Genomic DNA, 26,416 nt, shown 5'->3' with positions numbered 1-26,416 from the left:
CAAACTATCACCTGTCACTGCCCAGGAACACAGGATGTGGGGTAGGAGGGCGGTGCCTGGGATACTTGCCTTCTGACCAAGCCTTCAGTCCTTAGTGTTCTGTTCTGCTAGAGACTCTGGTGCTCCCTTCTGTGGCACACTGAGCCTCAGACCTCAGAGAGCAGAGGCCCTACTATGCCACAGCCACTGTGACTATGTCCACTCCCTCAAGTGACAGCCAGGCCTCCAGGTATGTGGCTCAACTGCACAGGCGAAGAGGTGGAGGTACAGCTATCCCCACACAGAAGGGCGATGAGCGGACTCACAGGGAACAGTTAATCCAGCCCTTACTGCATTCCCAAGTGACTGAGCATCCCGTGGAGACCTGGAGACAGGGTGGGGTAGGTAGGTAGACAACCTCTTGGGGAGACTGGGGTTGATTAGGGATTTGACCCTGAAGCTCTTGTCACTGTCCCACCCTATAGCACAGGCACAGGAATATGAGCTGTCACCCCATACACTGGGGTCCCCACCTCTGCACAGAGGTCTCTCAAAGTTCACATCATGCCCCAGAATTCACATCTTGAGAGTAGCCACCAACAGCACAAGTGATATGATGCTGAGGGTGGCTCTGGTCTTCACAGAGGAGGCCAGGGGCTTGGCACTCCTTCCAGCTTTGGGACACACCACTCTTGAATCTTACACACTGGCCAAATGTTAGCTGCAATCTATGGAGCTTTGGATCCCTCAGCCTGGGAGATATGACCCAGAGGCCCACATATATGCCACATCTTCAGAACCAACTGGATGGTTGTGACCTTGCTACACATGGTCACAGCAGGTGCCTGTGACACATGGGTTCTGGTGGCAATTCACCTGTGAAGCTGGTGAAACTAACTCCTTCCTCACACCCATCAGAGGGGACATCCTGAGTGTCATTTGAGTTCTTTTCCAACAGGAGGTACACCACGCCTGCCAGCTTGTCACCATCCTTGGTGGCTCCGAGTCTACTGGAATGCTCTGAACCCTAGCCGAGAAGCTCCTGTCCCTAGTGGAGGCAGCCCATCCCAGACGTGGGCAGCAGCCCCTGAAAATGGAGGCTCACACACGTGGCAAGCTGAGCTATGTGGCAATGGCCTGGTGTGGTTCTTGTGGTCATTTTTGACTGCTGGGGTACATCAGGAACCTGGCCATCTCCATCTGCTCCAGCAATCACTTGCCTGGTGACTGTTCTTTCTGCTCTCTGAGAAGGAGGCCTTAGATACCATCAGACATACTGACCATCATCCATGTCCTCAGAAAAACACCACCTACCACAAGGAAGGACACTGCTTCCACTTAAAGCTGACAAGTCAAGGTCAAGGAGAATCCTTAAGTCAGCAGCAGACAGTGGGGCAACAACAGCAGTCATGCCTTGCCTCTCGGGCCTTGTCACCTCCCACAGCAGAAGGGACTGTCTAGATAGAGCCAAGGACTCTGAGGTCACTGTGGGATCTCAGAGGAAGCAGACAGACTGGGTGAGTCAAGGAGACCATGGTCCTACCCTCACACTATAGTCAGGAAGGAAGGAGGGAGGGCTGTGCCTGATACCAGTTCCCAGGGAATGAATGTAATAAACTTCAAGGCACCAAGATCCTATAGCTGGATCACATGGCTATAGGAGGCTCATAAGCCAGTGTGGGAGGCAGAAGCTCCCTGCCCCAGGCTAGACCCTCAGTATGCCACCTACTACCCATGGCTCCTCTGTATGTTTGTGGATGTGGGCATCACTCCTGCCCTCAGCTCCTGTGGATCCACATGGATCATGATGACCCCAGGGCCTTCTGCATACCAGCAGGCACCTTACCTCCACACTCTAGCCTCACTCAAGCATCCAGTTTGGAGCTCCCTGGATCTGTGGCCATCCGTCTCTTCTTGGTTGGTGTCAGGCTGAACTTTTGTGTAGCTGGTTCTGACTGGCTGGGTGGGAGCTGCTGTCCACCAGTGCCCTAGCTTATCCACAGCACTTGCAGGCCCTGAGTCTCTGGACAGGTGTGGCCTTGCCCACAGTCCCATGAGTCACTCTGTCTGTGGTCACATTACATTGTGGCCACCCTGCTTTCCCCCATTTGGCTTTTCTGGGCAGGAAGATCCTGTCATGATGTGCTGTGGACAGTTCTCTTGTCTGTAACTCCCCCAGCAGCCAGTGGGAATCTGAGATGTTGCGGCCTCTCACCACTGCCTCGCACTGCAGAAAGGCCAAAGAGGGAAGCCCCTACCCTACCTGGGCACAAGGCTATAACTGAATGGAAGCTAGCAGCAGGAATGAGGCATGCGTGTGCAATACAAGAAGGCTGGGACGCGGTGCCAGACTGTAACTCATGGTGTCCATGTGCACAGGCACCTCATGGTGTGCCCTGGCCAGCAGGAGCAAGACTGGTACTGGACCCAAACTTCATGCTGCAAGTCCCCAACACTGACCTTCCACACCGTCAGCCTCATGGCCCTGTGAAGGGAGCAGCTCGTCCTCATCCTCGTCCTCAGGAATGGTCTCCCCCCGGGAACAGCCTCTGGCCTCATCCAGACCAGCTACCCCAGCCACAGCTTCACCTGGAGACCTGAGGTCTTCAGCCTTTGACTTCTTGGGCTGGCTCCGTCTCCGGTGTGACCTGGAGGAGGGCACTGGTCAGGCAGGAGAGGAAATGGACACAGTCCGGGGCAGGCAGGACTGGGCTGGGGTGGGGTGAAGCAGGTGATGGTGGCACAGGATGGGCAGAATGCTGGGGGTGATGTGAGAGGAAGATCACTTACGCAGGCCCTGGCCTCCTGGTTGGCTCCCGCCTCCTCTCTAGACTCGGCCTCCTTTCCTCCTCAGCCTTTCTCCAGGGTCTGCTCTCCTTCACACTAATTTGTCTAGAATGTAAATTTTAGGGTTTTCCTCTGGCTCCCAGGCCCTCTCTACAGCCCTCCACATAGGGCTCTCAGGCCCTGAACTCGGCCTGAGCATAGCAACGTGCCACCCTCCTGGCACCAGGGATGGTCCCTGGCACCAACAAACCAGCCCTAACACAGGAAAAGACCCAAGGCTGCAGGGTTTAGCCTCACTGAATGAGGTGACAGGCTGAGCACGTGCAACAAGGGCACAAGCAGGACCTCCCCTAAAGCTGCTTAAACTGATAAGGGAGACTAACTTCCTGCAGCTGTGTCCCTGGCATCCCCAGCCCGGTAGCCCTCATCTATCACAGCCCCTCAGTGGCCCAGAAGAGCTGGGAATGCTTTTAGTATCTGGCCCTAGGTTTTGCCCTCTGTGGTTCTGCCTATGGCCTGCCCTCCACTCCCTCACTTCTGTGGCTGAAACACCCCCGACCAGGGCAGGATCCCTCGGTGATCCTTGTGTGTGAGCCCCACAAGATGAGCAGCAGGCAAGCAGGTGGCATTCCAAGGACGCAGACAGGGAAGGTGTGCACACACAGTAGCTGCAGGAGGATGGGCTGAAGGACAGGCAGGAGGGGGTGGGAAGCACTGACAGAGGAGAGATAGGAGGGGACACGGATCCTGGGACATTCTCTATCCCTTTGGGTAGGCAGCCCCAGAAAAGGGCAACTGGAATACACCAAGTCAGGAAGTATGGTGGCTCAGACTCCAACTTTTCCCCCAGGGTCTAAGGTTGCTTCCAATGGCTCCCAGCTCCAAACAACGATCACAGCCTGGCTGCAGCTTCCTGAGTGACCCTGACTCAGTTACTGTCCTGACCCTATTATGAGCTGGTACTGGAGGCTGCATCAGGAGCCTGCCCAGCCCTTGCACAAGCAGCCTGGGACAGCCTGGGCTGCACACAGCACTGTTTACAGCTGCAAGTCTGTCTTTCTTCCCGAGTCCAGTAGGCAGTCTGGCTGGGGGACCCAGAGGAGATCCTGGGAAGGGACCACAGGGACGCCAGCCAGTCTGCCAGGTTCCCACAGTCACAGTGCTTAAGGGCCCATTTGGGCCCCATACCAGAAGATAAGGAACTCGGGACTCACACATATGCTGCACCCATCCAGAGCAGGGAGGGCCACTGTACATCAAAGAATAGCCTTGCTGCTGCTGCTTTATGAGAACAAGCCCAGACGCAGCCCTGTCACACCCCACATTTACACCTCTTTCAGAGGCCTGACACAGACGTGGCCACCCTTCTACAGTAGCAGCTTCTCTTCAGGCAGCCACAGCACACTATGCCCTTACGTCTGTGTGACCCACAGGTGAGGCCTGCAGTCTGCTTCAGACCCTCTTTTACTGGATGACTGATGCTTCTTGGCATCTGCAGGTGCTCTAGCCCCACTCTGACCCACTAAGCAGCTTGTCACCAGTTCCACACTGATGACCCTAGCAACCCTGGTCCTGTTCTAGGTGGCACACACCACGATGCCTCTAACGAGATGAGCCTTCCGTAGTCCTGCAGCTTTCAGGACTCAAGACTTGTGCTGAGCTGACAAGCCTCCTGAGGAGCTGCAAGTCTGTCTTTCTCGCCCTGAGTCCAGCAGGCAGTGGGCTGGGTGACCCTGAGGAGATGCTGGGAAGGGACCACAGGCCACAAAGGCTTGCTCTGCAGCCTTTAGCTGGATGCAAGTCCTATGCTGGCCTGCTCTCTCTGGAAGCTTTGAGGATTGCCTACTGAACCTAGGCGAGGGACCCATGGGCATGTACTGCATCTTGGGCCACCATTACCATGCACAGAGCCACTATTCCAAGTATCTTTGCTTGTCTTAAAACTTGAGCCATGAAGATACTGCAGAATGATGGAGAACCACAGACTGCTCACCAGGAAAGGACATAAAGCAGGAAACAGTGGGTAAGACTGCAGCCATGCAACAGTGTAGAAGAGAACATGGTGAGGAGAGAAGGTTTCAGACCACAGTCTGACAGTCCTGGACACAGCTCCCATGGTCTGCCTGCAGAGCAGGGCCCTATGGCCAGGGCCAAGGCACAACCGGCACCGGTCCCTGGGCTAGACAAAGAACCCCTGAACTCTTCAGGAATGGAAGGTGGTGGGCTGCCTGGAACAGCCAATGTAGGCTGAGGCTGCAGCTGGCTCCAGAAGGTGCCAGATTCTGCAGTATTTGAAAGCCATCAGGATCCTAACAGCAATGTGTACAGGTCAAGGCAGCAGGTGTGTGCCAACACTGCTGATTAGCCTGGCCTGCTGGGTATAGAGTTCTAGGACTTCCCTGGTCCTTCACAGGCAGACACCTGAGTTCCATGCAGTCTCATAGCTGTGGCTTGTGTTCAGCTCTGAGGGATATCCTTGGCCTATCAGAATCTCCAACCCTGAGGAGTTTACGGAGGACACCTGGAGTGAGGGGCTGGGCCTAGCCATGTAGGTCTCCCTCTTAGAAAATGGAGTCAGGTTCCTCTCCAACCCTGTTACCTGCACTGCAAACCCTAGGGCCACCTCTAACTAGGGACATGGCAGGGCTGCTGCAGCTAGGCCCACCTCTAACTAGGGACATGGCAGGGCTGCTGCAGCTAGGGCCACCTCTAACTAGGGACATGGGCAGGGCTGCTACAGCTCTTGTAAGGAGCAGGCCAGGACGAGCCACTCATCCTTAGGATCATGGCATCTGGTATAGGCTCTGGCCTTACGAGTGCTCGCAGAGGACCTGCCAGCTCTCAGAAATGCAAGGGTACATCATCAGCAAGTAGCAACAAGCATTCAGATGCCCGGGGAACCAGACAACTCCTGTGATAGAAGCAGAAATAAGTAAAAGAGTGGGGTGGCGGGCACTGGGGTGGCCACTCACCTGCGCAGGAGCTTGGCCTTGATGGAGGTGCGAGAGGCACTCCAGGAGCTGAGCTCAGGACTGCTCAGGGCCGTGGGCCTCGTGTGATCCAGCACTGTGAGGTCACGGCCTTGCTTCCACTGCTCATATCGTTCGGGCTGCAGGATGCGTACAAACACGTCCATGGAGATCTTGACCATGTCCTTTCGACATGTACACTGTGGAAACATGCAGAGGCACTGAGTCTCATGCCAGGCACCTGGCTCCCACACTGCAGACACAACCCGGTATGAGTACGGGACTGCTAGTTCAGCCCCAACTCTGGCCTCACCACAGGCAGACCAGACCAAAAGACCCCCAGAGGGAATGCCCACAACTGAATGGATGCCCGGCCTTGCGCAGCAAGAAGAGAAGAAAGATGGACATGACATCATTTCCAGAAGGCAACATGGGTCTTTATAGATCAGTCACCCAGGACCAGGCAGTCTGGCTGCCATCTAAAACGGACTACCTAGAAGATGCAAGACTGGGTCTGGCAAATCCAGACAAGCTAGGAAGTGCCTTGTGTTCACCACCTAGGTGGAGTGCTCCTGAGCCAGTCTCCCTCCCAGTGTGCACAGCACAGGCCTCTCAAGCAGCATGACAACTGTGTCACAGAATAAGTTGGGCCAGAGAAACAGGGTGGCTGAGACTCGAGTCTCCTCCCCTGAGGGGACTGCAGGCTGTGATGCTGCAGACAGGGTGGTACACTCCTAAGCCCACCGTGAGCTCGATGCTCCCATTCTACAGCGGCTATGACTCCATCTAGAATGCCCTTAATGTGGAGGAAGAAAAGAAGGGCATGATGAGCCCTTCCCAGTTTCCCCATTCTACTGAAGAAGCCTGAGCGAGGCTGGTCCTAGTACAAGAGGGAATGTCCTGTGGCTCCCACCCCTCTTTGCTGGGGGCTAGGACACTGGGGATCTGTCTGGGTCCAGTGTGCTGAATGAGAGGGAGTATTTATGGGTGAGCGATTTCCAGCAAACTCAACTTGCTTAATGGGAATGTGCAAGACAGCGGCTGTGCAGGGACTTGGCCAGACAGCAGTGGCCGCAGATGGTGCCCAAGTTGTGTTTTCCTGGGTCTGGCCTCACTGGCCTCATCAAATGCAGATTAAGGGATCTGTGCCAAGTGGCTCAGCCATGGCTCTGCCGTCAGTAATTAGCAAAAGCACCTGACTGCTCCCATGGGCCCCACAGACACTGCTGAAGCCAGCACCAGTGGCCAGTACCAGCTGGCCTTGCAGTGACAGTGGCCTTTACATACCCCATGTGAGCTCTGCAGACATGGGGGCTGTGTGGCTAAAAGCAAATGCTCTGAGCAGGGTCTGGGAGCAGCAGCCTGGTGGATCTAACACTTGGTCACTGGAGGAGGGTGGCAAGGTGATCTGACAGCTCAGCCACAGGGAGGGCTTGGTCCATCTTCTAGATGAGGCCCAAGCAGCTGCCCAGGACTCTGCATCTGGCTCCAGCAGCTGAGTAGCATCAGCACAGGGAATAGCAGGCAGTTCTCCACTGTGGAGTCACTCTTTCCTGAGGGGTAGGGATTCATCTGTGCAGAGGGTCTGACTAGCCCCCTGCAGGCTGGAGCCTTCTCAGGGCTGGGTATCACCCTGAGCCACAGAGAAGGAAAGCAGTGGGGCTACTGACCTCCAAGGGAGGTGTTGCCTCAGACCTCATTACTTCTTGAGGACAGAACTTCTTTAGGGCTCACCTACCAGTGCAATTTAGACTCCCTCCTTGGTGGGCAGCTGCCACCTGGGATTCTGGGGTGGCCAAAGCCCTTTCTAGTGAGCCCAGCCTGGGATGGGAAGGTGTTATCCCTGCTGGGGATTAGTAAGCGCTGAAGATGCCCGACAGCAAAAGGGGGTCCTTGAGAGCCCTGGGAAGCACCACTCACCAAAGCTGCTGGCACTAGCTTAGCTCTTCAGCAGACAGGCTTGAGGCTGACCTGGGACATATGACTAACAATGCAATGGCACAGATACCACCTCACACTTCCACTGAGGCTGCCAAGAGGCCCTGTATCCTGAACCTGAACTCCAATGGCCTGACACTCAGAGCTCTGACCCCAGTGCCATGGTGACAGCACACTGCAAGTCCCATGGTGGCACTGGACTACAGCACAGCCTAGGTACTGCAGCTGCACCCAAGGAGCCCATACTCAGTGCAGTTTGCCGAGAACCTTCCAGAACCTGAGGCATAGGCAGTTTTGCCTGCAGCAGCTTCCTTTTTACACCATTCCTGAATGCCAGCCTACCAACAGGACAGTCCTACCAGGCATGCATACCAGCGAGCACCTCTGACGGCTTTGCAGCTACCACGCAGAGTGGTATAAGCTTCCAGTTAAGCATTTGAGATGGTGGCCATGAACCCCAACCACAGCCACATCCCAGCTGCTGTGCTCCACACCTGAAGGTAAGAAAGCAGAGAGATCACTCTATTGCTTGGCTGGGCCTGTGGCTTTCTGCTCTGGAGGCCTCTGTGAGGAGGGCTGGGCACGGGAAGGCCAGGAACATTTCCCTGACCTGGACATGTCCACCTGCTGAATCTGCCTCAGAATGGGGCTTGGGGACAATGCAAGGAAAGGCTCCCCTGGGGCTCCTCCCCTGAGGCTATGCTGGAGTCTTGAGCAGGGTCCTGCCACAGATCTATAGAATGGCCTAGGCTGAGCGTAAGCTGAGACAGCTGTCAGGCATGACTAGCTGGAGAGTTACGGCAGGGCATAGCTTACCATCAGTGTGACTATTTGTCACTGTCTTAGGGTGATGGCGTACAGCACAGTGACAGCTGGGATGACTGAGTCCTCCCCAAAGTAAGAGTGCAAGGCACAGAAGTGCAACCAGTTTAGGATGTGGCATAGGTGCTAGCAGTGCAGAGCGGAGTCTCCTGCTGGTGACCAGGAGCCTGATTGCCTCAAAATGCCCAGCATAGGTCACAGGCCACAGGGGGGTTACAACCACTCCCCCTCCCTGTATGCCACCTCCCTGCTGTGGTCCAGAGCAGGGAAGCATGGAAGGAACCAGGAATCAACAGCTCTACTGCACTTCTTGCTCTCCAAGACCCCAAAGCTGACTGCAGGTCTCCAGTCCTCTAAAAGCTGATGTCTTGTTGCCTGGTGCCAGCTCTGGGGGAGGGGCTTCCACACTGACACTGAAATACAGGACACAGCAGTGCCTTCTGGGATGCAGGGAAGGCTGGTCTCCTGCTGCTGGGTCATGAAAGAGAGGGACAGTTGCCAGCAGAGTCTGGGAACCCCACTTCCGCTCCCTGTCCCTCTCCATCATCACTCTGAAGTAGTCAGAGAGAAGTGACACCTGCATCTCCAGCTGCCAACCCTGCTGTTTTCAGCTCCACTCCTCTGAGAAGTCTTTGTAACTACCCAAGAAAAAGTGAGAAGAGCCAGGCAGAGCTGGGGGGCTTTGGTGAGCCCTGACCTGTGCTTCCCAGGCATGCAGAGCTGTGTTACACTCCTGACCACCCCACGCGGTGGCCCATCAAGGACTGTGAGCCACAGTGGCCTAGCTTGGTGCTCAAGAGGCTTGTAGCTGCCCCTTGGCTAGCAGTCCTGACTTTCTTGCCCAGCAGAACTCACAGGCAGAGTTAGAACCTGCAGTGTGCACGGTGTGCACAGACTGACCCAGAGGAATGACCTGCTTCCTGACCTAGAGCAAGCTTGGACAGCCAACCTGGACAGCTTCCAATTCTGCACACATATGCTGGGGAGGCTCTGGCTCCCACCTCCCAACACATGCCACCTTATCTTACTTTGTGAACAAATGGCATCCTGCACCCATCACTCTGTGTCCTGCTGCAGTCACAGGGTCATTTTACAGCCTAAGATGATGCTTAGTACCTCCTCGAGCTGTGTGATGGTCTACAGCTTAGTGTGGCTACACATGGCACAGACACCTTTAATGTGCTTCTGTGTAAGAGACTCCACCTGTGTTGACAGCAGCATCTTGCTTCCTTAGGTGGCCCTCACTCCCGGGTACTGGCACTCCTCAAAGCATGTGACCTACTCCTGCCTGTTTGTGTCACTATTCACTTCCCTACACAGATCCTGATGGAGACCAACTGTCCATCCCAGATCCTTCCAGGCCACTGACTATCAGGAGCCCAGCTAGGTCAGTGAGATCCCTCAGAGACACAAAGGTGTCGTGTCTTCCCAGGATACCCAAGTCACAGAAGTGCTTGTCTAATGAAGTTGAACCGTTGGGGTGTGGCTGGCAAACACGGGACAAGGGCACCATACTTCCCTTGTGGGGCTGGACCAGCGCTCTGTGCCTAGCTAAACCTTGCCCCAATGTCCAGGGTTATCCCCATTAACGGACTATGTCTGTATACCATGCACCTCTAGCACAGGATCATCCCATTAACCAACTCTGTCTATATACCATGCATTTCTAGTGACTGAAGACTGTGGAGGTGTCTCATCTGTAGTGGGGTGCATGCATGCTTATTCCAGCCCCACTGAGGGTTGCAGGCCCTTGGATTCCTGGCTCCTTCAGGGCTATGTCAGGCACGGAGGTTCTGCCTCAATTGTGACCCTGTCCCCAGGGCCCCCACATCCTCATACTTTGAATCTGTGCCTACTGTCTCACTCAAAGTCAAGCTAAGAGCACGGCAGTGAGGCCACCTGGGTTCTGGGATCTTCTGTGAGCTCTGAGCTCTGGTTGGAGGCCATGTTCTTTTGAGAGGCCTGGTTATACCAGAACCTGTTCATGCAAAAGAGTGAGCTGGGGGAGGCAATAGCTAGAGAGGAGGAGATGATTAAGACACAGCTCAATAAAACCACCAACCCGGATAGCATGTTACTGCAGGGACTCTCCTGCTCTCACCAGTGTGGTAGGGACAACTCTCAGGCGTGGCATAGGAACCAGGGCGGAACACTGAGTTGGGGCGGCTGGCATTTGCTGAGGGTAGGATGTGGCATCCCTAAAAAGCATCAGTCCTGGAGGGGACAACAACATTGTCCCCAGCTCACCACCATGGTCACCCGTGGCTGGACACATTCAGATATGACTGCCCCTGGTCTGTACCACATCCCTTCTATGTAGACAATGATCTAGGAGCCAGGGTAGGAGCACACCACAGGCTGCAGGAGGGGCACTGGCCACAGTGGGTCCTCTGGATGCCTGGCTCGGGCCTGGTTTGTTGGTTCCTAAAGGTGGGTCTTGTTAACCCATGGCGCCACAGCAGCTGGCTGTGGCTATGCATACCCTTTTTAAATGTCACTATAGCCTTCCAGGTCAGAAATACCTTTTTTAAAGACTAACCTCAAATTTGGGGAAATCTTCCTGCCTCAGCCTCCTGAGTGTTGGGGTGAAAGACATGCACCAGTCCCCTAGCAGAGGAAGGTAAGCTCAATGACTGAAGGAACCTTTTTTTAAGATTTATTTATTCATTAAATATAAGTACACTGTAGTTGTCTTCAGGCACACCAGAAGAGGGCATCAGATCTCATTACAGATGGTTGTGAGTCACCATGTGGTTGCTGGGACAGGACCTTCAGAAGAGCAATCAGTGCTCTTAATCACTGAGCCATCTCTCCAGCCCCTGAAGGAACATTTTTGAAGAGCTATCTGCTTGAGGGAGACACTCTGGCCCACTAAGGGTTACGGCATAGAGCTCTGGCTGCGGCTTGGCCCATTTCTGCTATGACTGCCAGCACTGCAACAACAGCCAGTTCATTAGGGAGCCACAGGGACCTGGGCACAGGATGATTAGGCGCCAGCTCACAGTGCTGCCTGGCAGGACCTGTGTGCACCCCCCTCCCGCCCCGCCAGAAGTCTCCGGTGTCATGATACCCCTTGTGTGGCACCGCACCCATGACAACATCCACCTCACCCCCTCTTGGCACAGAGGCTACTTGTCCTGGGTGGCACCAGGGGACAGTGGGCAGGGAGCTGGCAGCACTAGCCTGTCTTCTCTCCCTATGCTGCTCTTTGTCTGGGTCCTGTCAGCCCCTGCTTTGTGCAAACCTCAGTGTGACCATCGTTAAACCAAAAACTTGGCAATGACATGCCAGGGGCCTCCTGGCGTAGCCCACAACATGCCAGCATCCCTTGCCATGGGAACCCCTGGAGCCTCAGTTTACTCATAGGGAAATTGAGGCACAAAGCTTCAATGCACAGGCTACATAATGTGGGGGTGTCCAGGATCTGTGTCCATGATCTATTTTTCACTTAACCTACTGGGGAGTCAGTAGCAGGGAGCAGGGGTTTATCAGCATTGTACCTCCCCCATCAGAGACCTTAAGTGACACTTAGGAACACTGTTGCTATCAGGGCTGTTGGAGCTTCTAACAGGGGTGCAAGGCTAGGATACCCCACAGAGGAAGCCAAGACCATGTACTGTGCCGGGAAGCCCATGCTAGGCCACCTTTTTAGGTCTTTCCTCTGCCCAGCTGTGGCCAGCTGTGCCACAAGAAGGTTGTGTCAGCCTTACATAGATAGGACCCTGTGTGCTCCCACTGGCCTTCTGGGCACACGCCATTAGAGACATGGCCAGGGACTCATAGCACAGAAGCTGTGTGACAGGGATGAAGGGGAACACACTTTACAACAGCCATCGTGGCATACAGCTCTGCCACGGCACAACCCGGGGCCAGTGGAGCACAAGGGCCTCAGGCCCTGTGACTGCGGCTGCAGTCCAGCCTTAGGCCTCCTAGCCTGCAGCTAACTGTGCATGTGGAAAACACTGTCACTCACAGCAGGGAACAAGGCTGTCAGTTCTTGCCTGGTCACTAATCTCAGTGCTTCCTACCCAGGGCCTGCTGCTACCAGTCTACAAGGGCATGATGATATGCACAGAGGGGGATACCTGCAGACTTTCCCCTAGCTCTGTAGGAGGCTCCCAGCTCCAATGTCTACCCCTCAGGCTTGCCAAGTATTTCTGGGAAGACTGGCATCTGGCCACAGGAGTGGCAAAGGGAACAGAACGTGCAGCTAGAGCCAGCTATCAATCACATCTCTGGTCTCGCCACAGCTCAGCCTGGTGGTCATAGTGAGACCCTCTAGAGACGAATCCTCTCCCCGGCATGTGGACCAGGGCTGAGCTTCCCTCACTGTGTGTGGCCTGTGCCTTGCAAAGGCTGATACAGCAGCCAGTGAGAACCAGAGCTGTATAAGAGGCACCCCCTTGTTAAGAGAACCCCTTTGATCTGGTTAGTGACCTAGCTATGGAGAGTTGCTCCAGCCTGTGAAAGCAGACAAAGTAGGCTGGTGGGTAGGCAGGCAGGCTGTGCCTCAAGCCCGCCCATGTTATCACACCCGGAAAACTCTTAAGAAGGAAGGGCTAACCTGGTGCATTCCCAGAGGCTCATACCACATCTGCACACAGGTCTACTCAATAGGCCAGGAATGCTGGAGGGCATGCTGGACATGGCACTGTGTACCACTTTGTCCCTGTCTGTCAGCCCAGGGTCACCACTCCATGGGGAGTGCTGATCTCACAGAGTGAGGAATGAACTGTGTCTACAGCAGCATGTGGGAATGCTTGGGACTTAAGAGAGTGTTCACCCTAGCTCCAAGCTCATTCAAGGCCCTTGCTATACATGTGGGATGTAAAGTGAGACAGTTGGTTGGCTGACCTTTCTAGATTTCTCAGCTCTGATTCATTTTTGCTTCTGAGATAGGACCATGCTCTGTAGTCCAGGCTGTGACCAACCTTACGGCAGTTCTGCCTTAGCTTCTTGGACGCTGGGGTTCCGTGTGTGCACCAGGCACAGCTCAGGAAACTTCTCTGTAAGGACAAATGCTATCAAGACAGAAGAGCCCATGAGGGGCCCAAGCTCGACAGATCTGTGGGACTTTGTTTTATTTTGAGGTAACCCTCTCCTGTAGCCCAGACTGCCCTCAAACTCACTATGTAACCAAAGACAGCCCTGAACTCCTGATCATCCTGCCATCTGTTTGACCTTAACTCTCATCTCAAAACTGAACCAACAAGACTGTTGGCAACAGCTGGTGCTGCACATGGACAAGACACCTACATGACCACGGTCACTCTCAAGGACCTACTGTGATCACAGAAGGAAAAGCCAGAGGAGGGGTGGGGGAAGCTAGCAGGAGCTTCTCAGCTGTCCTCGGCTCTCTACACAGACAGATTAGAAAAGGGCACTCACTTCTTCCCAATTACAAGTTGGAGCTGAGGCTCATGGCCCATGATCTGCTCTTTAACTCAGACCACTAGGGTCACCTGTCCCTGCCAGTAAAGACAGAACAAATCCCAAGAGAGACTCTTTTGATGGCTGTGTAATATTCCCTTAGTACATGTTACTTTACTGTGGAGGTCTGTAAGACCATGCTGCATCTGTCCCAAAAAGGTAGTTGCCAAGGTCAAAGGTCAGAGCAGACATGGCTCACAAGACAGCTTCTGCAAAGGGTCTATGAGTTGCTGCAGTTGACCTGATTCTAGGGTCTGTGCCCCGGGGTGACTAGATGCCCCAGTACCACATCTCTCCTCTGAGCTGAGCCGCCCACAAAGTCTGTGCTCACATGTGCACAATCTAGAAAAATTCATATCCCCTGTAGCATCTTGTCTCCCAAGAGATTCTGGTGACTTCAGTATGGGATGTCTCCTGGCCCAGAGGTCAGTCTGTAGCTCCAGTGCATTGGAGCACTGCCTCCCACTGCCAGGGCTCAGCTCGATGCCTGGTCTCCTGTGAAGGAAGAGGTGTAAGCATAGGGATGCTTGTATACAGTGCTGGTCAGGGCTAATGCTCTCACTTCCACAGCCAGTCTCTTCCTGGGAGACTCAAGGGAGTGCGGAGAGAACCAACCTTGGCACTGAATGCTGGTGGCTCCTCTGTTCCTTAGGGACACAAAGGTGTAACTCCAGTGCCTACCATTTACTGTGGGCTCCTCTGCACCCCCTTCAGCCATTAAAAATGCAAAGAGGCAGCTGCTCTGCCCTGGTCAGAGAGGGAGTAAAGCTCACAGCTCCCTGGTGCTGCTGTGGACTTGGGAGGGCAAGTGAGGTCCCAGGGCAATGGAGAGAAGCCGAAAAGGACACAGCCTATGCATGCAGGCTGGGGAGGATGGTGCAGAACTATGACCACCATGTGGGAATAGATGGTACTCACCCTGGGACTCAGACCCCACCTTGCCTTGCATGGCACAGCACCCCCCCTTACAGCTTCTCTGTCCACACTAGCTGGAGAGCAGCAGTCCTGGTCCCCAGTCGCCACCATGAAGCCCCACACTCAGCTGGCCATGCATCCCCCTGGCTGGGGAGCACTGCCACACTAGGGCTGCCCTGGGAGTTGGGCACACACTAGGGCTGCCCTGGGAGAGTGCTGCGCTTGCCATCCTGCCCTTTCCCTGGCTGGTCTGTGGTGACTTGGACCACCTGTCCCCTTTCCCTGGCTGGTCTGTGGTGCCTTAGACCACCTGTCCCCTTTCTCTGGCTGGTCTGTAGTGCCTTGGACCACCTGTCCCCTAATTTCACGTTATGCTGCCTGACAATGGAGAATGGTGCCATCATGGACCACGATCCCCAAATGTTGTTTTTTTTGTGAACAGTGTTTGTGAACACTGAGCCTGAAATTGCTTTTACTATCTGGGCAGTTTCTGTCATGGCTGTGGCTGAGACAGCCCTGCCATCATAGCTCAATTTGCCACAGGTGCAGATGCCAGCCCTGCCAGCCCTCGCCACGCAAGGTGTCTTCTCAGTCAACCCTGGCTCTTGCCACCTTCCCACCTCATGCCAGACTTGGTGTTTCATGAAGACTGAAGACAGGCCCCAATGACCCCAGAGCGGATCACCAGGTCCATACCACATCCTCAGTGAGTCTGCCCAGAGCTTCACAGCTCTGGCTCCGTGTCCAGTCACAAAAGAAGACAATGCCCCAGGGGCAGAGTGAAGGCAGAAGCAAGGGGGGAGGCAGACAGGAATGGCAGCCAGTGATTTCAGTTCCCACATAAAGATGGGTGTACTAGTGCATGAAAGAGAGATGGGAGGCTGATGGGGCCCCCCAGAAGCCATAGCCAGGAGACTATGCCTCACATAGGAAGATGACGTACAATGGGTTACCTGTACACACAGGTGCATGTGAACACACACATGAAAAGTAGCAACACTGATAAAAAGCTAAATGGTGACCAAGTCCTGTGGGCCCATCACTAGGAAGGCCAAGGCAGAATCAGGCAAGCCCATGACTGATATATCAAAAACTAAAGTGAACTGGTAAATAACTTGGCTCAACAGCAAAGGCCAGCTCCCCCAAGCAGCACTGCCAGGGAGAGATAGTCCCCCCTCAGATCACTAAGAAAAGAAAAACCAAAGATGGGGCTCCTTGAAGACAGAACCACCAAATGCCCGCCATTGTGAGTCCCACCAGCAGGTGGGGTGCACCCAGGTGCAGGACTGCTCCTACCCATCCCTGAACCTGAGGTGACTGTTGTACCTACCTGCGTGGCCACTTTGCCATAGTCGATCCAGCGCAGCGTGGCGAAGTTAGTGGACTCAGCACAGTTAAAGCCATGGTTGAAGCCCGCATGGTAACCATAGGGGAACGTGATCATGAACTCCCCGGCTTCCTGTGTAATCTATGGAAGAGAGTGATGAGCTAAGCAAGTGATGGATGTGTACTTAAGGATGGCCCATAGCTGCTGAAGCCCTTTCATGACCTGGTGGGTTTAGTAGGGCCACAGGGGAGCTGGGAAACCTGTGGGATCCCGCCAGGTTCAAAAAGAATGTGGGTGTGGGCTGGCGAGATGGATCAGCACTAAAAGCATTTGCTGCCAAGCCTGACAACCTGGGTTCAATCCCCAAGTCCCAGGACAGAACTTATACCTGACTTCTGTAGGCTGTCCTCTGACCTCAGTACTCACACTGTAGTACACACACCCATATAAATACATAAGCAGTTTTTTAAAAACAAAGAGCTAGACATGCTGATATATGTCTTTAATCCCAGCACTCAAGGCCTCTCTGAGTTCCAGGTTAGTTTGGTCTACACAGTGAAACCCTGTCTTCAAAAAACAGGCAAGCATGGGGCAAAGATGCTGTGGAAGAGCAGTCATGTTGGCCCTTGGTGGCTAAGGCAGGAGAATCATGAACTGAGACTAGCCTGGACTACATGAAAAGACCACCAGAGGATACAGGGCAAGAAGCATGCCTCCACTCTGCACCATGGCATCTCACCCAGCTAAAGGGGACAGTCATCCACCCACAGTGTAGCACTGAGCCATTGGCTGCTATAGCCAAACCCTCAGAGGCCAAGCCAGAATACATACAAGCAGTGTCCTCTTGTACAGAGTTGTCCTGATGACACTACTGTCGTATATGGCTCTCCACAAGGAAGTACAAACCCAGCCCTTTGTACTGGGGACAGCACGGACACCTCCAGGATCACTCTATAACAGCTCCAGACACATGCTCCCAAGGGGAAGGATGGAGCAATGAGCAAATAGGGTCCCATGAGGAGCAGGGTGTCCTCTGAGGGAGGAGGGAGGCTGCTGGGTCCCCACTGTCCACTGAGCAGGCAGGAAGGCTTGAAGACAAGTATCTGTGATTCTGAGCTTGGCATGCACCAACCAAGGAGGAAGGTTCTAGAACCCCAAGGAAGCCCTGCTCCTCAGCCTGGCTCATTCTGTGACCCTGGTCATCCTGGCTTCTTGAAGCTTGGGTTCTGGTGCTGGCTTTTCAAGCACATAGGAGATTTACTGGCCCAGGCTTCTGAGCCTCTACAGGTGGTCCAGCTAGATGGCACCACCCTGTGTGTCTGTCACAGCAAGCCACTGTTACATGAACGGTACTGAGAGGGTCTTCTCTCTCGGAGCACTCTAAGTCACAATGATCCCCACCTTTCCTCTCAACACCTTATTCTGGGTGGCTAGGCTGTGTGTTCCCTACAGGCCACCTCACCCATGTCACTGCATTCCTCTTAATAACACTGGAGAGGAGAATGGATGCCAAGGTGTGGGGTGTACATCAGTCATTCGTCAAAAATCCACTAAAACCAACATGGCCTGCAGCACAGCAGAGAATGTGCCCTGGAGAATGTGCCAATATTTTTCTTTTCACATAATTAATTGCACCAATCATGGAAAGTCAGTGACAGCAACATTATGTTTTAAATTCCTACCCAAGTGACAGTGGCTCATGAAGGGTGGTGGGATGCAAGGTGAAGTGTGACACATGCATGTCCCCGGGTCCTGGCAGTCATAGCACTGCAAAGGAAAGGAGGGCCTGGAGCTTTAACACTGTCTCTGTGGACAGTGGTGGTGATAACAGCTCAGTGCTGGTTCTCTCCATGCCGTCCAACATTCATTATGCAGCACATGCTGGGAGCCAGCACACTTGGCCTTCTGGGGTGCAGCACATCATATACACTGGGGCCAGTGGTGAGGATGTAGGTATGGCCACACAACAGACAAGACAAAGTCTTGCTCAGGGTAGCAACAGAACCATGCTCCTGTCACAGCCACTGTGCCCCAGCCGCTGCTAAGCCCCTGTAGCTGCCTTCCCCTCACTGCTGTCAACAGAGCCCAGGGATAAATTAGAAAGCATCAGATGATGGATGGCTGTGCGGCATAGCCACAGTGGCCAGGGCCAGCACCAGTCAGGGAGAAAGCTGGAGATGTTTCAAGAGGGACAGATGAAGTTGATGGCAGATTACAGAAATACACACTCTTAATTATTAACGAGCCAGCTATTGATCAGCTTTCCCTTCTAAAGTAAATACCATTACAGACCCACAAGTGCAGTGAGCAGCTACTGATCTGAAGGGTGACAGGAATTCTGATGAGGGGATCCACACCTCATTTGCAGGAAGACAAGCTCATCTCTTGCCTATTGCTCTGTCCTTAGGCCCTATCCCAAAGCAGCTGATGCCAGACAAGGGCCTTCACCCACAAGCCTTTAGGGCTGGTCAGCCAGAACACCCAACACAACAGGGTAGAGAGCGTGGCTCTCATAATATCAGCAGCCTCTTTGAGTCTGGAGCTGGGTACCATACGCGCAATCTACAGCACTATTGAGATAATGCCAGGAGGGAAGGACCAGGCAGTGACTATTCATGGGGGTCCCTGTGTGTGAAGCATCGGCCTGGAAAACATTCTCCATAAGCCAGTTACAAAGCAGACACTTCTCACTTCCACAAGTGATGATCTGCCATCTGGCAGTGGGATCTGTGCTTCTCAGAGGCATAGCTGGGAGCAGCCTTTGAGCTGCATCCTCAGGAAGAACACAGCCCGATGACACGGGTGCCTTGATTGAAATGTCAGGAACAATTTCTAACACACTGACACCCATGTGAGCACAGAGCAAGGGCTTTCAACCTATGAATGAGCTTCTGGGTTGACAAACTGAAACTTCAAAGAAACTTTCAGAAACAGTTGTCCTAAGGTCCCTCTCCCTTCTTGGTCCCCAGAGCACCCAGGATTACACTCCTCTGCAGGCACAAGCCCAATTGGGCTAGGCTTCCCTGCTAGGATGTGGCCTACACTGCACGGAGAGACCTAAGGTCCTGGGTCTGCAAACTTAAAGTACTTGTCAATCTGTTCCCACTCCCCAGCAGTGGCCACAGGGCTGTCTCTCTCCTTCAGTGGCCACAGGGCTGTCTCTCTCCTTAGACCTTATCTGTCACAGCCCTTACTTTACACAGGATGAGCTCAGGCTCCATGCTCAGGAATGCTAAGCCACTAACTGCTAAGCAAGACACCTTCACTCAGAGGCCAGCCACCCTGTTGACTATAAGCAGTTAATACCAAGTATGGCCTGGGTAGTAGGGACCTATACTTGGGCAAAGGGCTCTGTGTGGTTTAGGAACAGTGAAGACTCTGCTAAACCCACACTTGCCCTGTGCCCTCACCCATTTCCCCTTCAAAAGAACCAGATCATGTCCCAAGACCAGTTGGTCACCACTGCAGAACCATCCCTAGTGGTACATACCCGGCTGAAGGGGATGCCATACTTCTTCAGGATGATGGGCGAGATGAGCGTCATCTTGTGCCTTAGGAAGGCATCGCAGCCCTGTGAGCTCCCAGGGAAGAAGCCTGGGGTGGAGGAAAGCAGTGTCAGAGTGGGTGTCAGTGTGGGAGACAGGAGCAGCTGTCACTCCTGTGACTGACAACTGCCCAGTAGACAGCTCTCCTGCAAGCTCCTAGGCAGATTCTACCCTGGTCACTAGGACAGTCACCAAGGTGTCCTGTGCACACAGCCTCTGGGAGGCAGCATCCCAGGACCATAAGGATAGGGTTGGCAAGCTGGCAGTGTTTCACTCCTCCCTGAATGGCATGGGAAACTTCAAAGAGCAAAATTGAGACTAGAGGTCACCACCAAGAAACAAGACGGCTGTAGCTGCTGTGTGCAGCCTCTGGATCCCAGCACCTTAGTATCCGCAAAGGAGAAAATGAGGCCCTAGGACACAGCTGACCTCAGGACAGGGAGCAGCCTATGTTCCTACTAGGCCCCCTCACCTCCCCAGGCAGATGTTCTGTTTGCCTTAGAACAAGACAGCTGTCTCAAGGCTCAGCCATGTCCTGGGATCCCAACATAGATCCTGGCTTTGGGCTCCTTGAGGAGCACAGTTCCCACTACAGACAGATCATCCTTTCAGAGGCCCAGGGCAGCACTATAGCAGCCAAGATGGGAGCAACTGAGGCAGGGACACCCAGCTCCTAGACTAACTGCTCACCACATGACACTGTGCTGTGTATCCTCAGAGGGTGCCTCTCTAGTGAAGGCCACAGAAGTCTGCTGTGGGCAAAGCAGGGGACAGGAGAACTGACCCGGCCTCAACGTCTAAGAGGACCCCACAGACACTTGCCCAGCCTCCAAACCAGCATGTCCCTGATAGGTCTCTGCTTCCAGAGCACATGTTTGACTGTGTGCACACCCACAGACATGTGCATAGGACACAAGGCAAGCAGGGATTTGGAGGCCCTGGCTGTTGGCAGGAGGCTGAGCTGGAATATCAGGCACCAGAGGGGATGAGGGCCGAGCCCTCAGCTTTCCTTCCTTGGTGCTAAAAGCGCCTTAGTTAAAATCATGACTCAAGCTTCCAGCAGCACGTCCCCCTTTTAATGCATGGCTTAAGTGACTCTCATTAGGGCCCTAATAAAGGCTCAAATCTGAAGTGATTAGCGCCCCCACATCAGTGCTCTCCTGCGGGCGCCTCTCCCCATAAGCCCATTTATGGCTCAGCTATTCATTCTCTGTGCTAACCGTGAGCCTACTCCACTCAGCTCTGCTGTGGGTGGCATCAGTGGCGCATGCCCAAAGAAGGTCTTGGGGCTGCAAAGCTAGAGCCGCAGGGGAGCTGCATGTAGCCTCCTGCTGTGTCCTGCCTCCTGTCTTATCCCACCCTTCCCTGGGCAAATCGATCAGTCCTTCCTCTGATTCCAGGGAACTTGCCCACCTAGCTGTTGGGACTGTGTGGACAGGGCAAATTGTTCTTGTTGGAGGCAGGGTCTTACTATGTGGTCTTAGACAGCCTGGAACTCACTCTGTAGACCAGGAGGACCTTAAACCCAGAGATCCACCTGCCTCTGCCTCCTGGGTGCTGGGGTTAGAAGCCTATATCACCACATCCTGAGGCCAGATGTTTTAAGCGGCCAATCTGGAAGCTCAGAACTGAAATCCTACTGCGCTTCGGCACACACCTGCTACCACATTTGTCCCCTGCTGGCCCTCAGAATGCTGATGTGACTAGCAGGGTGGGTGGGGGGTGCTGACATTCTAACCACGGCTCTCCTGTCATTCTGAGGCCAGCCAGACTGTCTCCAGAGGCCACCTGAGCCTCGCTCACTGAACTGTATCACATGCAGAGAAGAGACTGTCAGCAGGGGCTGGGCAGCTACTGTGAGCTAGTTCCCAGGTCCTGAGGTGGCAGCTGAAGAGCATTTCCTTTGTGTTTTATAATTGACACCAGCTTCCTCAGGGCACACACGAGGTATCCACAACCTAACCCCCAGGACCTGTGTGTTGTGACTTCCAGGGGCAGAAAGACTCTGCAGATGTCTCAAGCTAAGGAGCCTGAAATGGATGGCCCTGCCCACTGCCCTCATGGGTGCTCTGTCCTCAGAGAGAGGCAGACAGCCTGGGAGATGCACTGCTGGCACTAGACTAGGAAAAAGGGGTGAAGGATGCATGGTGGGTTGCAGGACTGCCAGGACACCCAGGACACCCTGCTGCACCTGTGGTCTTAGGGTCTGAGCTGTGTGTACCATCGAGGCTGTTCACAGCCACTGAGGCTGTGGCACAGTGGGGCTGGGAAGCAAGTGCAGTGACCAGCATTGCCTTAGTAGCCATGCTCAAGTCCACATTGTGAACACTGCAGTGGGAGCTATCTAGGGTGCTGTCTGAAGTTGTGGGTTCCCCGCAGCTGGGCCCTGCAGGAGCCAGGTTAGTCTTCCTGTGTCAGGGCTGCTCTAGGCATGACTGAAGCTAGACAAGCCTTTCAGTAGTCAGCACTCACAGTGCTCTCAATGTGTGTGTCCCTAGGTTCCCACATACAAACTCACACCTGACAAAGGAACAGGTGAGCTGGGCATGTGGCATGGACCTGTCATCCCAGCACTTGTGAGGCTGAGGAAGGAGGATTGTAAATTCAAGGCTAGCTTAGGCTACAAAGTGAATACGAGACAAGCCTGGGCAAGGTCATGTAGCTAAACCCTGTCTTTAAAAGCTAGCAAAAGAAAAACCAACATGGCTAGGAGCAGCTGCCCTGCATGCAAGAGGCCCTAGGTGCCATCATAAGCCTCAGAGTGCAGTGAGAAAAAGGGAAAGCCAGGTATAGCAGCACACACTGTTCACCCAGACATCCTAGACCCAGGCAGGAGGATGGTGAGCTCCCTACTAGCCTGGGCTACAGTTGAAGCCCAGTATCAAAGCCAGGCTTAGGCTGTGGAGACCAGGGCTGCTGACAGAGCTTGCTGTGCCCGCATCTGAGGGCATACGGGTCACTGATGGCAGACTGAATGCACTCACACTGACCTCAGAGACCAGGCTAAGGGCATGCTGCCACTCAGCCCACCACACCCACCTGGTGCTGGGACCTCTCTGCACCTTGAGCCCCGGCTGCTTGGTCCCTTTCTGACAGGCTCACTCTAGGGAGAGGCCACAGAGGGCTGAGTGCAGGGGGTCATGATGCATCCAGTGAGTGATCGGCTGACAGGCACAGCAAGGTTCTCCTGGACAGGCCACCTCCCACCTCACCTTTGTCCCTGTCCCACCTGGGCTGAGCAGGGGCTCAGATACCTACCTATGGCCAGGCGCTCCAGGCGCTTGCCGTGCTCTGGTGGTATGGCATACCTATGAGAGAAGGGAGGCACATCAGAGCCAAGGACCTCTGGCCAGTGCAGTGAACACCCACAGATAGCAGACAGGGCTGTCGCCACCAAACCCTACGGCAGGGAGTCACACTGGACAATGAACAGCGTAGCTGTCACACTGGGGGAGTTCCTGCAGTGGAGTAGGAAGGTGAGAGTATACAGCTCAGCACCCTGCAGGCAAGAAGCAAGAAGATGATGTAAGAGCCAAGGCAGAGGAAGCTTACTACAGCCGCAACAGAACAGCTGAGAACACAGGAGTTTTTCAGTGAAATAGAACGGTGGTAGGACACTCAGCTACCACCCTGTCATCAGATCTACAGAGAACACAATAAGGAATTTCCAGGTGCCCCAGGACCCCTGTCCAAGAAAACCTGGCACTCTCAGCTCTAGGGTCACTCCAGAACTTTCATGTCTGGAAACTGAGGTCACACTTCCTTCCGTGGTCTCTTATCACTCATGCAGCGATGCTGAGTTCCTCACAGCCCAGAGCACTGTGATGGAGGCCAGCAGCCCCCACCCCCACCCCTACCCCTACCCCTGGGGGCTGCTGGAAAGACACCCAATGCCTGAAAGGAATCAATTCTCAGCTGTGGCCACAATGATGAATGTGGCATCCCCAGTACACAGTGCCTTCCACTTAATTAGTGCCTGTAATTGGGACTTGTAGTAAAGATAAGATTAATTGAATCTGATGGTTGCTCAAGTTTTAAAACATTGGAACACGGCTGGCATTATCGGGAAGTGCAGCCTGCAGGCTGCTGACCATGGGTGCAGAAGGGTAGCCCTGGGGAGACAAGCCTCTGGACACGTGGCAGGGAGCAGCAGGCTGGAAACCTCTGTACTTTGCTGCAACCAGATGAAGCCACAGAGACTATGCCTATGTACCACCCTGCCACAGGCCATGGCCAACAAGGACCTTGATTCCCCAGATGAGGCAGGAGCCAGATCAGCTATCCTGTTCTTCCTGGAGACCCCAGCTATTGCTTCCTTCTAGAACCTTTTATCCAAACTCACCCTAGCCCTTACTTGTGCTAGTTTCACATGGCTTTGTGAACCACTAACAAAAGTGTGTGGGAGAGTGGCCACAGCCAGCAGACCTCTCTCAGGGCCACATCTGCAGTGGTTCCCCTGTCCCTCAGTACACCTCCCATGCAGGTACAGAGCTGTGACTTATCCCTGCCAGCAGCCACGATAGCTAGGACCCTAATGCCTCATATCACGAAGTCCAGGCCACATGGCTGGCCCTGGGGAGAGACCAAGACATGTGAAGGAAGGTCCATGTGGGGAAGTTGGTCTGGAGCAAACTGGAGACTCAGGGACCCCAGGTACTTCAACATGAGGCTAGGAGGTGTAAACTCTATGCCAGGCTTACAGTATTGAGTGGTGCTGAGCAGCCCAGGATCATCTGAGGGACACAAGGCATCTGGCCATGATGGTATAGTACAGGTTTCAAGTAAGGGGGTAATCTCAAGGCCTTAGGGTGCCACGGTCCAGCCCTGTGGGTAGACAGCCAGCTGAGCCCTGGTGCAATGCGATGAACAGGGCTCTGTGGACATACCAGTCTCTTCCTGCCCTCCTGCCTGTCTCCTGCCCGCAGAGGAGGCAGCTATTAATAGTGCAATTTCTGCGGTGTTCTGCTTATCCCCCGGAAGGGCTGATGGATGTGAATAATTACCAGACTATAAAAGCCAGCGTATGTGACACTCTCTATTGCTCTAAATCATCAAACAAATAAAGTAAGAAACAGCATTTCTGAATATAATTTTCCCCTCTAATGGCTCAGAATTATTATCAAGAACAATGAAAATAAATAAGCAAAGCCTTGCCAGTTAAAAACTAAACAACTGTGACAGGAAGGGGCACACGGGCTTGGGGGAACAGGCTCACACAGGACAGTGTCAGGAAGAGGCACACGGGCTTGGGGGAGCAGGCTCACACAGGAATATGTCAGGAAGGGGCACACGGGCTTGGGGGAGCAGGCTCACACAGGACAGTGTCAGGAAGGGGCACACAGGCTTGGGGGAGCAGGCTCACACCAGACAGTGTCAGGAAGGGGCACACAGGCTTGGGGGAGCAGGCTCACACAGAAGCCTGCCAGCTGGTGAGAGTGAGCCATGCCATGAACCTAACTGCCCTCATATGGTCAAATCTTCCAGGACTTGGTGGCCTCTGTCTGGCTCCCACAGGCAAGGTGCCTTGCCAGGCCTTTAGCCCCAAGCTCTAAGGACCTGCTGCGGACCATGGAGCTCAGTCCTCAATGCAAAGACCATCGTCTAGCTGAGCTCCAGTCAATGACAACACTGAGTCTGAGTGCCAAGCAATGCAAGAGCCTTGTATAATGTGTTAAGGACGAAGGAGGTGATTCCACAGTGCCTATCCAGCGCCAGGCAGAAAACAACTCATACAGACCCGGAAGAGAAAGCAGAGCATTCTCATCTGCCACAGAGGCCAGGCCAAGTGCCACGTGAAGGATACACACACACACACACACACACACACACACACACACACACACCCCATAGGCTAGGAGTTACTGTAGATCCAACTGCAGTGGCTCTCCTGGGCCCCAAGAGAGGGCTACCCTCAGACACAAAGCCCTCCTGGCTAAGAACAACAGGGCACGCCCTGAGCTGGGGTCACACAGACCTGTAGGATGGTCACTGCTTGCCATGAGCCAGCAACTTCCTAGGCCCTGGTGGGAATAGTCCAGAGTGGCCATCATGAGGTGGCAAAGGCTGAGACGGTGGAGGTATATCTAAAGATCACAGGACGACAAATCGAGTCCTCATGTGGCTCCTGCGCACAGTACCTTAAGTGTGATGCCCTCTCTCACAAGAGCTGTTTAAACATCGTGGCTCTGAGGATGAGGTCAGTGCACTGGCTGCTGCACACAGCACCTCACAGTGATAGGCCTCCTTCTGCAAAAGGCCCTGGGCCCTGGGTGTTTTCCTGAGTCCTCCATGCCCTTCCCACTAGAGACACAGTGCCACAAGCCCACAGGCTGTGGCTCAGGGGAGAAGGTCAGGCTGACAGACATTTCTTAGTTGAAGAAAAAGGAAGGCAAGCAGAAAACCATGTGGCTAACAGGAGTGGAGCATACCAAGTAACAGGTGAGCCTCTCACAGTAAGAAAACAGACCAAGGAACTGAACCCATAGGGCTACAGATAAAATCTATACAAAACACCCAGTAACACCAGGTATCGTGGACACACTTGTAACCTCAATATTCAGGGGGCAGAGACAGGTAGATAGATCTCTGAGTTCAAGACCAGCCTGGTCGGCCGGGCGGTGGCGCACACCTTTAATGCCAGCACTTAGGAGGCAGAGGCAGGTGGATTTCTGAGTTTGAGGCCAGCCTGGTCTACAGAGTGAGTT

At 54.0% G+C, this 26,416-nt stretch overlaps 1 protein-coding gene across 3 annotated transcripts in view; it reads right to left on the bottom strand.

Moving 5' to 3' along the window:
- Positions 1 to 26,416, bottom strand: part of Kdm4b (lysine demethylase 4B) — a 78,486-nt gene that overhangs the window by 11,760 nt on the left and 40,310 nt on the right. The window contains exons 6-11 of one of the 3 annotated variants that reach the window (XM_031348746.1): positions 22,971 to 23,020; positions 19,658 to 19,761; positions 16,171 to 16,308; positions 5,739 to 5,935; positions 2,770 to 2,871; positions 2,440 to 2,627 (exon numbers count right to left, since the gene is read on the bottom strand). In XM_031348746.1, the coding sequence (XP_031204606.1) occupies positions 2,440 to 2,627; positions 2,770 to 2,871; positions 5,739 to 5,935; positions 16,171 to 16,308; positions 19,658 to 19,761; positions 22,971 to 23,020 (779 nt within the window). Of the gene's footprint in view, positions 1 to 2,439; positions 2,628 to 2,769; positions 2,872 to 5,738; positions 5,936 to 13,997; positions 14,421 to 16,170; positions 16,309 to 19,657; positions 19,762 to 22,970; positions 23,021 to 26,416 lie in introns of those variants that run through there. The other 2 variants (XM_031348747.1, XM_031348748.1) reach the window with 2 other exon arrangements.

Source organism: Mastomys coucha, unplaced genomic scaffold, assembly GCF_008632895.1.
Source record: "Mastomys coucha isolate ucsf_1 unplaced genomic scaffold, UCSF_Mcou_1 pScaffold3, whole genome shotgun sequence".
Classification (NCBI taxonomy): domain Eukaryota; kingdom Metazoa; phylum Chordata; class Mammalia; order Rodentia; family Muridae; genus Mastomys; species Mastomys coucha.
The sequence above is the reverse complement of the archived record's forward strand: the minus strand, read 5'-3'. Positions and strand labels throughout refer to the sequence as shown.